Source organism: Sciurus vulgaris (genome assembly GCF_902686455.1).
Source record: "Sciurus vulgaris genome assembly, chromosome: 5".
In the NCBI taxonomy this organism is placed as follows: domain Eukaryota; kingdom Metazoa; phylum Chordata; class Mammalia; order Rodentia; family Sciuridae; genus Sciurus; species Sciurus vulgaris.
Genome location: NC_136465.1, coordinates 86,666,764 through 86,678,460, shown reverse-complemented (window position 1 = coordinate 86,678,460; position 11,697 = coordinate 86,666,764). Strand labels below are relative to the sequence as shown.

The 11,697-nt window shown below is 32.8% G+C and overlaps 1 protein-coding gene across 2 annotated transcripts; it reads left to right on the top strand.

Moving 5' to 3' along the window:
- The first annotated feature begins 302 nt into the window (after positions 1-302).
- RERGL (RERG like) lies at positions 303-9,708 on the top strand. 2 transcript variants are annotated; one of them, XM_079141713.1, is made up of 5 exons: positions 303-407; positions 1,544-1,600; positions 5,067-5,140; positions 6,100-6,248; positions 8,885-9,708. In XM_079141713.1, exons 1-5 carry the CDS (start codon positions 356-358, stop codon positions 9,165-9,167), a joined length of 615 nt encoding a protein of 204 aa, XP_078997839.1. In that variant the 5' UTR covers positions 303-355; the 3' UTR covers positions 9,168-9,708. The 2 variants fall into 2 exon arrangements, with proteins under 2 accessions (XP_078997839.1, XP_078997840.1); XM_079141714.1 differs by having other exon boundaries at positions 320-398.
- Positions 9,709-11,697: the final 1,989 nt, after the last annotated feature.

Here is an 11,697-nt window from a genome sequence, read left to right as displayed (position 1 = left end):
ATGTTTGTCTATCCTTTAAAAACTTTCCAAATGAAAGATAATTTTTCTGGGTCCTAGGAGAATGTAGATTCCATGTTCACATAATGGAGGGTTTGGAGCAAAGCTTCTGCTAAAAATGCATAACTATTGCTATAATAAAACTTAGTCTCTAAATAGTAACTCCAACTTTTTAAAAAAAATGGAATATGTTGAAAACTACTGGAGAAAAGCATTTTTAAAGTTATAATTAGATGATAGGAATATGGGGTGGAGTTGTTCTTAGAAAAATGAGAGCAGCAATAAAAAGAAAGAATGCTTGACTCAAGTCAGCATAGTTTCAGAAGACTAGACTGATCAGAAAGAGTAGAAAGGCAAGATGAATGAAATTAAGCTTTCTGTCTTGGGTGGTGAAGGCACAGGCAAGTCTGGTGAGTGGGGATGTCTTCTGTGGTATGAGGTAGAGTGCAAAATGAGAAACATTGACGTGTTCAATCAGAACCTTTTATTAATAACTAGATAAATAATAACTTATTTAATCTGTGGGATGATAAGCAAATTATTGTCTGCAGGAGTTTTTAATGTTATAGACAAGTAATTTTATATTTATAAAATATGTAGTCATAAGTAGCAAGATAAATGTTTGAACTATTAATTAGTTTCTCCATCACCATCCCACTTACATCTAACTCTAGTATACCTGCCCTACACCCACCTGTGGTTAAGCAGTGGCTTTGAAGAAACCCTTCTTCTCTGAGACTAAGGATGAACAGAGATGCATAGAGACACATGGTTTGTGTTTAAAATGCAGCCTTGTTGATGTAAAAGAACTTGGGAGGGAAATGGCCTTGTGGAGAACCTGAACTAAGCTACATGTGCCTTATTTTTTGTAAGCCCTGGTTCAATTTCATTTTGCTTTGCTTTGGTTTTGTCTGTGTTTGAATGGCAATGAGAACGTCACCAACAGATCCACATGAGCCTAATAAAGTGGCCAGACTCAGAAGCTGAGATGTGATAAACAGATACCACAGATCCTTTTGCTATTTCCAGGATTGAAAAATCCCTATATCCATAAATAACAGCAAATGCTTGATAATGTCACTATTTTTAAAAGCCTTTTATTTTGTTTTTCTGTTTGTCATTATACCTAAAAGTGGGGTCATTGTGATGTATTTACTCTTACATACAGTATCTTGGAGCCAGACTTAATTTGATAGAGAAAATAAAGAATGCAATAGTCTACATTTCAAATGTAATGAGAAATGTGTTTATATTATAAAACATAGGTTGCCTTATGTGTTTTATTCATGAATTAACTATAGTATTTTAAATATATAGTGCTCTAAGATCTTATTTTTCTATTTACTTGTTAGGTTTGTACCATGCAAATATTGGTGACCCATTTAGACCAGAATTTAGTACAATTTTAAGTTCTTCATTACATTAATGCATGGCAATTCTTGAGGTCAAAGATAAAATTTTAGTATGTATTTAAATTATCTGTATCCTAAAATGTAGCAATCCTTAAACCTAGCTTGCTTTATTTATTTATTTATTTATTTTGTAGCCCTTACAGTAAGATTTCTTACTAAGCGATTCATTGGAGAATATGCTTCTAATTTTGGTAAGTCATTACTGAAGACTTTTCTTATCTTAAAATTTCAACATCATAAATATTCCCCAACTAGAGAAGCATTTTGGTAGAATCTGCCACTATTATATTTATTAATCAACTTACTGATTTACAGATTTTTGTAAGAAATACCAAAATAGGTACTTGAATTGAATGTTTTTTTTAATGATAAAATTCACCCTATTTTATGATGAATTAGCATCATTCATTTCAAAGTCCATAAGTAGACAAAACATTAAATTTGGGATACTCTTACCAAATACTGTATAAATATTTGTTGTAAAATATGGAATACTTGATAATTAAATCAACATCTATTAAAAGATAAAAGCAAATTGAAGCTAATACAAGCAACTACAAAATAAGGCTTTTTTGTTATTTAAAAGTCATGTATAAATAATAAGAAAATTATGCCCTGATTAAAGATCATATTATTTTCTACATTATTTATAAATTTCAGAAAAATTCTAAAGCAGAGATATCAGGGCATCTTAGTATACTCTTAGGATCCTTGCACTAATTCTAATTTTGTGAATTTTTATCATAATTAGCATGACACATGGCATGGGGTATATCATAGCACAAAAAGTGAGTAATTTTATCCCAATTAAGTAATTTTTGCCCAGCCAGCAATGTATCAATATAATGGTGTTAATATCTTATTTGATCAAAGGTATGGAAATAATTTTTTTTAATTTTAATAACAGTAACAATTGTAGTAAATATGAGATATAGGAGAAAGGGCAATGTTTTTTTTTTCATTCAGTATTGTTTATTTAGAGTAAGAATAGTTAAAGATTGCAAGTGTGTAATTCTACAAGAAACAGAAATAAATGTTCAACTTTTATTCCTGAGGTGGCACTGTTTGAGTATTTCACAAAATAACTTTGAAATACTGTGTTGTGCACATGTATTCAACACAGTATTTCAGTCCATATGACATTGTGAACATTTTAGGGCAAGTGCTTGAAAACTGATTATAAAAAGAAGAAGTATATAAAAAGAGAAATTTCCAGTGTTTTATTTCTGGGGGCAACAACCTCACCCACAAAGGTCAGCAGCCCACAAGGTAGGACTCACACATGAGAAAAGGCTTCAGACCTAAAAATGAATCTAAACATAAATAAAATAATAAAATATGCAAATAACAATAGCACAATAACGGAGACCTTCACCTTAATGCTTTGTATAATCTAGTTATATAAACAAATGAAATGTTTACACATTTCTGTTACATCTCAATGAAAAATACAAGACCTGGAGACATTTTGAAAAGATAAGCAAGTGACCCAAAGGTCACCCACTCTATGGGAACAAGCTAGCAAGAACAACTCCATCCTATAAATGAAGGCCAGAAGGGAGAAAAATAATATTTTTTTAACCAAGATTTGACTACTCTTGTCAGCAGTTTTTGAGATTTGAGATTGGAGTTTTAAAATGTCTAGAAGGAGATTTTATGGTTTATAGTCAATAGTAAATCTATGAAGCTTAGAATAAACTCTGAAAACAATTTAAGATTTAATGGAACTATAATAAATTTTGTTTAATTTAACCTGGAAGGATTTAAAAAGTCAGCTTTAATTCTTTGGGGAGACATTAACTCCCCAGATATCTGCTATAGCTTTCTATTATGTGTTACAGAATATTTGCCAGCATGGATCATGATTTTGTGTTAGTATTATATTATTTTGTAGAGAAGTAGTTCTTTTATAAAAATGGTCATGGAAATAGATTAATTCATCAAATTATTATTCATTGAGCACCTACCATGTCCCATGTACTCTTCCAGGTAGACAGGTTACAACAGTGAATAAAAATGACAAATAGATACTCCCTCATGGAGCTTATAATTCTGACAGAAGGGTCTGTTAATCCTGGTAAAAGAAACAATTAGAAATAAATTATGTTATGATGACAAATGCTATCAAAAAATTAAAAAAAGAGAGAGGCACTAATATTGTCATAGCTATTTAAAATACGAAGATCATCACAGATCTTCCTGGGAAAATGATACTGAAACAGAAACACAGTGAAGATAGAGCCATGAAGATTTCTGGGGGATTATATTGCAATCAGAAGAAAGAATAATTAACAAAGTTCTGAGGAAGAACATTTCTGAAAAAATCTGAAGAATGGCATGAAGCTTAGTGCAGATGGAGTGGAGAGAATATAATAACAAAAGAGCTTCTGAAGTCACAGAGGTAATGGGGGTTTAGATAATGAGGAACACTCTTAGGCCTTATAAAAGTTTTGGTTTAACCCATGTGAGATGGGAAATGATCAAAGCAATTTGATTACCTAAGTATCTGATCCTACTAAAAGGTTCACTTTTGGTTTTGCATTGAGAATCAACTAGGGACAGGCAGGGGTTAGGGACTGGAAGAAAATAAATAAATTAGGATATTTTGTAATGATCTAGATAAGAGATAATGGTGACTTAGACTGGAGTATTAACAGTGGAGGTAGTGAAATGCAGAAAATTAAAAATATATTTTGAAGGTAGAATAAAAATGAATTTTTAACAGAATGGACATGGGCACAAGAGAAAGAATCATGGAAGATCTTAAAGTTTTTTTCTGAAAAGTTCAGTTTATGGATATAACAATTAATAAAATGGAAATCTGGAAGATGCAGTCTTTGCAGAAATATCAGAGGTTCAGTTTAAGTGTGTTAAGGTTGAGATGTCTACCAGACATATAAATGGATATGTCCAATAGCAAGTAGTTCAGGGAAGTTCTAGAGTTCAGAAAAGTCTGGGTTACAGATATAGGCTAGGTTAATTAATTCTGTTTAATTAGTTGGCATGTACAACCATGTAATTGGATGAGATTAGCAAAGCCGGGTAGAGAAGAGTTCCATGAACTGGAACTAAGTTTGGAGTTGGGAGGAAAATCAAAAGTTTAAGATGGAGTAACAGGGAATAAATAAAACAGGAGAGTATGTGTAATTGAGGTCATGTGAAGACAATATTTTAGGGAGGTAGGAGTGACCAACTATATTACTGATGCTAGTAGAGCAAATCAGATGAAGATACAAACTGACCATTGATTTTTGAAACATTTAAGTTAGAAAAAATTAAGCATATCTATAAGATGTTGATAATGAAATAATAGGAAAAATGTCGTGATACAGGAAGAGAGAGTTACTGAAGCTGGGTTTTTAAGCAGGTGAAAGGAAGTCATGACTATCTGAGTACATAGAGTGTCCATAGTAGAAACACAATATTTCATCCACAGTAAGGCAGGTAGGTAAACAGACATAGGGTGAAATTCACACGTAAGAAATGTACCTGAGTAAATACAGCATGTGCATGGTTTGGGTCACTAGCAATGAATAAAAGCTACTACACTGCTCCCCTAAAATATAACTGGTTGAGTTTGACAGACTATGATCAGGAGAGCGGACTTTTTATTCTGGAGCTTTTCCATTCCAACAATGCCTATACATTTTTTTGCAGAGTCTATCTATAATAAGCATTTGTGTTTGGAAGGGAAGCAACTGAATCTGGAAATATATGACCCTTGTTCTCAAGTAAGTAAAACAAAACCCTATTTGTTCTCCTTGTTTTAATTATGACTTCAAGTTTCAATCAGGGTACATGAAACATTGTCAGTGTTAATATGAAGTTTCTTCTCAGTTTTAATTATTAAAAATGTTAAGAGAATACTTTCTCTGTTATAAATTCCATTTTCTGGCTTTTCTAAAAATTTATGTCAAAAATTATCATATCACAGATATCTTTAAAATAGAAAGGTTACGTTGCATTCATAACATATTTCTGTCAGGTCATATTGCAACTGTCAGTTTCACAGTTTGTCAGTTCAGTTAGTATTTCCACTGAGTTGTATTTGTAACTAACCTGGTTTAAATGAGCATAAGTAAGACATTTTGAGTGTAGACCTCTATGACCATTCAAAATACTAAATAGTTAAAATAGGATTATATAAGTGAGAAAAAGAGTAAATAAAGTGTTGAGAGAGAAGAAACTTTCAGTTGTCTGTGCTTTCAAAACAACTCCATATTTTTTTAGGTAAGTAAAAATTGCCTTAAATATTTTTAACTAAAGTTTGCCAGTATTTTGTTTTTAGGAATTTAAATTTACTAACCCCAAATCAAGATGCTCCACTTACAAATCCAAATGAAAAATATCTTTTCAAAAAAATGTGTGGGTATTAATTTAAAAAGCATATAAAAATATCAATTTTTCAGAAAAAGTAGCATATTTTCTTATTGAATAATTATAAAATGAGATAGCTATATCTTCATTATAAAGTCTTATTTATATTTTAAATTTCAATCACTTTTAATCAAAGAAAGAGAATGATAAGAAAGAAATAAACAAAGAAAGCAAAGAAAGTGCATTTTAGAAAATATCAGTTTGGGGCTTTATTGAAGTCTCTTCCAGGTGAAATGGGTCTCCATCAATTAACTGGAGTATAAAGTACCAGTGTTCCATCTCAACACTTTCAATGTGTTTGCTTTACTTTCAGTTGCAGAAAGCAAAATTCTCCCTCACAAGTGAACTTCACTGGGCAGATGGGTTTGTTATTGTGTATGACATCAGTGACAGATCTTCATTTGCTTTTGCAAAAGCACTTATCTACAGAATTCGGGAGCCACAAGCTAGTCATTGTAAAAGGTATGGTATTTCATTTCCTTCTTCTTTCTTTTGAGTAAATCATCATATGGCTGTAAGCATCATTAGGAAGAATTTAATACAGCCTTCCAATTACAAAATTTAACAACCCTGAACAATTCACCTTCCCATTCCACAGGAGTTACACATGTAGTAAAAGGAATAAGATGAGAATGCTTTATATCCTGGCTGACATAAACAGTTACTTGCCCTGAGTAAATGGCCATTTTACAAGACAGCTTCTATTGTTAACATGACACTCACTTGCAAAATAATGGTCCTCTGTACACAAGAGAGTTCGCTTTTCAACCTTTCCTTTTCATTTTCACAAAAAATGTTAAGGGTACTAAATAAATCCAGATTTATTACATTTGGCATTCTGTGAAATCCAATTCCTGGTTATTGGGTTGTTCACTCTTTCACAGCAAAATAGAATGAATAATCAAACCATTTGCAAATTCTAAACATGAGAATACGGTTTTCTTCATTTCACCTTCTAAAATAAAGAGCTGGTTAACAATTCTCCATTGTTAATTGTCCTGACACACAGAACTATGAAGGAACAGATAACTGGTCCTTAAAGAACTGTTGTGTTGGTGGATATAAGCCTAAGCATCTGAACATCCTATTTTAGTTCTTTCTACTTTTTATTGTAAATTTTAGCCTTTCTCATTTGAGGTATTTTCATTTAACATGTGAATGTGAGTAATCTTTGTGCTCTTAACCAGTTTTGCCCTTACAGTCCAAAATAATGTTCTAAAATGTTAAGTATAAAAAGTACAGTATTATTACTGCAAATTGATAAAAGTGTGTAATAGATCTATTTAAACTGCTCACTAGCAAGGAAACCATGGGCCAGTAATTGATGAAGGGCATGCACATCCCTGAAGCCAGTTCATGTGCATTCTTCCTACCATTTGATTTACCTTAGGTAAACCACTTCAATCTGGAGAGCTCATTTATCTGATCTTACAGTTGATGACAGCGTAGTAGGAACAGAGGTTGTGATTTTACTAAGGTGCCTGATAGCCCTGATTTCCTATAACATTACTGATTTTTTAGAATTGAAGCATGTATTTTCTTATATTTGGACACTATACATAGGTAGTGTGTAAAAATAAAATTCTTTTTATACCCTTTCAAAGCAAGGTAATCACTCAAGAACACTTAAAATCATACTTAATATATAAAAACCTATTTTGACATTTTACAGCAATCTTGTCAATTTATTGACTAAATAATTTCTGGAGTATTTCCAGTTCTTGATCTTAAGAAAAGCCAGAAGAGCAAAATATGGAATTCTTGTAAAATTACCTCTGATATTTGTAGTTCATCCTTCAAAATACTTTCACCTACTGTTCCTCATTTACCCTTTACAATCATTCCATGAACTGGACTAAAGAAGATATTAATGCCCCTAAAAGGTCACCACATACAGAGCATCTTTCCTCACTGCCCATAGGCATATGAATGAACCCAACCTCAGTGTCAAAAAGAATTAGAGACTGTCCGTACTTACCCATTTCTTCCTTTTGCCATTTTAAGGCTAGTGGTTTTTGTAATTTTTCACCAAACTCTCCACTTACATTATTTCACCATGTCAAAGAAGAATTATCGTATTTGCAGAAGACATTTTATCTTAACAAAGGGCATTTTTTAAATAGAAAAGTTGTATTTGTAAGTTACTTATTGTCAATAGAGCATAAGCAAGGTATATGAGATTAAATTTTTTTCTAGAACATGTTTTAATGGATATTAACAAAGAAAAAACTTGTGAGTACTGAGTAATATTTTTGTTTAAGAAAACATCCAAATTAACTGTTCAATTCCAGTAACTGTAGAAGTAGAGACATTTGTTCATTCTCTTCTTGTAAATAATAATAAATATAAAAAATAATAGTAAGCATCTTTCATTGCCTGGAACTGTGCTAGGTGTTTTTATATACATCATTTCATTTAATCTGTATGAGAAGTCTCTGTGATGAGGACTATTTTTTTTTTTTTTTTTTTGCGGTGCTGGGGATCGAACCCAGGGCCTTGTGCTTGCAAGGCAAGCACTCTACCGACTGAGCTATCTCCCCAGCCCCTGAGGACTATTTTTTTATATGTAAAAAAAACAGAAATTGGGAAAGATAGCAATATAATACCAAGTTAGTAATCAGATCCAGAATCCAATAATAAGTTTGTTACTTCAGATCCTAAACTTTAAGGACATTGTTGCTTTTGTGTTATTTACTACATTCTATATAAAATGATTTTTGTAAGTAAATGGTGACATCATATTTTACTGCATAACCACTGAAGATTATATGCCAATTTTTTTTTTTTTTTTTGCAAAACTGTGGGATGTGACCATTATGTGAAGCTTTTAAAAAATGTGCTACCATTATTTAAAAATAATTTATTAGTTAACTGGTTTTGGTACAAGATTAGTATGTATGAAATACTTGTGAATACTTTAATGCATGGAGATGATTTTGTGGTGAACTATTGTATGTGTCACCATAGCCACGTCACTATAAATGTACATACACAATAATTTTTCTTCTTTGACTTGCAATTATTTGGCTATGAAACTTTCTGTTATAAAGAAGAGTCATTGAAACAATTTTGCCAAAAATTGCGTGTCTGTATTTCAGAGTTGTGGAACCAGCAGTGCTTTTGGTTGGCAATAAGCAAGACCTCTGCCATGTACGCGAGGTTGGCTGGGAAGAAGGACAGAAGCTGGCACTGGATAACCGATGCCAATTCTGTGAACTGTCTGCCGCAGAGCAGTCTCTGGAGGTAGAAATGATGTTCATCAGAATTATCAAGGACATTCTGACAAACTTCAAGCTCAAAGAAAAGAGAAGATCCAGTGGATCAAAGTCAATGGCCAAATTAATCAATAACGTATTTGGAAAGAGAAGAAAATCTGTTTAGCAACCACATAATCCTAGGGGATTTATTATATCAATTCCAAACATTCACACGATAATTAAACCTACCTGTTTGCAATTTTTGAAAAAGAAATTTGTTAGTGATATGAAATTATAGAACATGAACCAAACTGCATTTTCAAATGTGTAGTTTGATTAGTTGTAGCTGGTTCATGTTGCTTCACACATAACCTTTCATTTGTTGCACAAAATAGGACTCACTGCAATCTATGGTGCCTTGCCAAGTAAACTCTGCTTATGTAATTTTATTGTGCTACCATCCCATAGTCTGTGGTTTAACTTTATTTTATTTAGTTCTTTGAAATAAATGAGCAATTATCTTCAAAGAGTTAATATAAGGTGTGATTTATCAATTTGTGAAAGTTCCCCATCTATGTAATAGGAAGTAGGAATTTACTTTTGAAATGTCTTTACAATTATGTAGTAAGTTACATGACCTTTTCTGTATTTAGATTAATATATAACTTAAAGACTTAAGATGTTAAAATCTTTACCCATAAATAAATATTTTATGATTGATCTGATGGAGAAACAGTCTACCTTTTCTTGTATGCCATCCTAACAAGGACATTTCTCACTATAGCTAAGATAACTTTTAGATTAAAAAAATAGTTTATTTTTGTTTATTTACAAACCCATATATTATAGTGAAAAACAAGTAAAAACTGGTTGGTGAATAAGTAACCCTGAAGGCTTTGTTGACCTGAAAGAAATGTTTTTGCGTTAGACTTTGGGTCTTATTAGATTTCTTTGACTACCTTCTCCTTCCAAAGAAAATGTTCTACCATTAGACCACAATACCACTGCTGCTGCCCTTGCTTAGTTTCAACACTTGACATCTCTCAAATTAAGGCTGTAATCCAAACTTTGGCCAAGCGTTGAGTATCAAAGTTAGTCCCAGACATGTTAAAAATGGGACTACAAGCAACACCACACATACGTTTGCTTAATAAATACCAGTGAGAACCTGGGGAAGATTGAAGAAGATCTTGCATAAAAATTAGTGGGCAGGACTGAGAAAAGCATTAACACAGACTGTCAGGCTATAGAAGAAAATTCATTAACATGGGCTCACCATGAGTCATAATTCAACATTTTGGGAATGACACTTAGAGCTATTCTATATAGCTTTGCTGTTCCTTGGCAATCTGACCTTGATGTTACCCTGAAGGAAAATGTATTGGAAAAACAGAATCCTGTGGAAGTTTATAACACAAGTTCTGAATGTTCATAAAAATGGAGGGGACTGGTTAGAATTGTTATTGTAGATTGGATCCAAAACCTACCATTTGATTATTTGTACTGTGAGAATTCAGGGGCACTTTCTCTACTTAGGAAATAAGAAATGTATTGGGGAGGGGGACAGACAACTGTGAGAATGGGGTGACTGCTCTATGGCTCTGAGGAAACAGAAGAGCAGTGTGGTTGTTCCCTCAGAGGAGGCTGCCATTGAACTGTGCTCCTCAATATCAAAGGAGATTCTAGAATCTTTGACTAGCATATTCTGGATGTCTGGATTTCATCTGCTCCCAATTATCTGCCCACCCAGTCCCCAAACAAACAATACCGTAACTGTGGTCGACTCTGTTTCGGATACTGACTAGCTCCATACTTAGAAGTGATGTACTCACCGATTTTGAAAGAAAGGCTGTATTGCGGACCTATGGATTGCTTTCATTTGTACCACTATGGTCAATACTGTTGTGTGTACGTTGAATAAGCACAGAAATAGTCAAGAAAAAAAGACAGGTTGATATTTTCCGGCCATGCTACCCTTTCCATCTGATTAAGTGATCTATCCTTGGTAGTTGCTCTTTGAAGGGCATTGCATTATATACAAATATGTGTGTATTTTATGTCCTTTCTGAGTGACGTGTCCATATGCCTTTTTCTCAGACCTTATCACTGATCATCCAGTTTTACCTCTTATAGACCTCTGACCAAGTGGCAAAACTATTAATCATCGCCTGGAAATTGGTGTACTACATGTACTTTTCCTAATAAGCAAGGTGAAAGACAAAATATACTGCTTGAAATTCTGCCAACTGGGATAATTTCCTTCTGCTGATGTGTGTCATGGTTATCTCTGTGTAGGACCATAATGAGGAACAGTCCTCTCTTGGCTGGCACTAAAGTATTGAGTGAAAGTGAGGAAAACTCCCTGTGAACTAGGGATATTCATTACCATGTAAATGAAAAACAAATGTCTATTGTGTAAAGTCATCCTAGCAAATTCAAGAAGAATATTTTTGGTTGGCAATATAAATAGGAATTTTATTAATCTTTTCTGTTTTGCTATTGACACCGTATAAGTACCTACACATACATATATACTATATTGATACTATATATGCATTAAGTTAGTATAAGGAGTTATATTTCTTTTGTTGTTTTGCTCTTGTTCTTCTGGATAGTCTCATTTTTAGAGATCCAGTCTTCATTCCTTTGATCACTTTTATTTCAGTTAAAAATTCTTTGGGGATTTTTTTGCCTTAAAAAATAATGTTTTTATC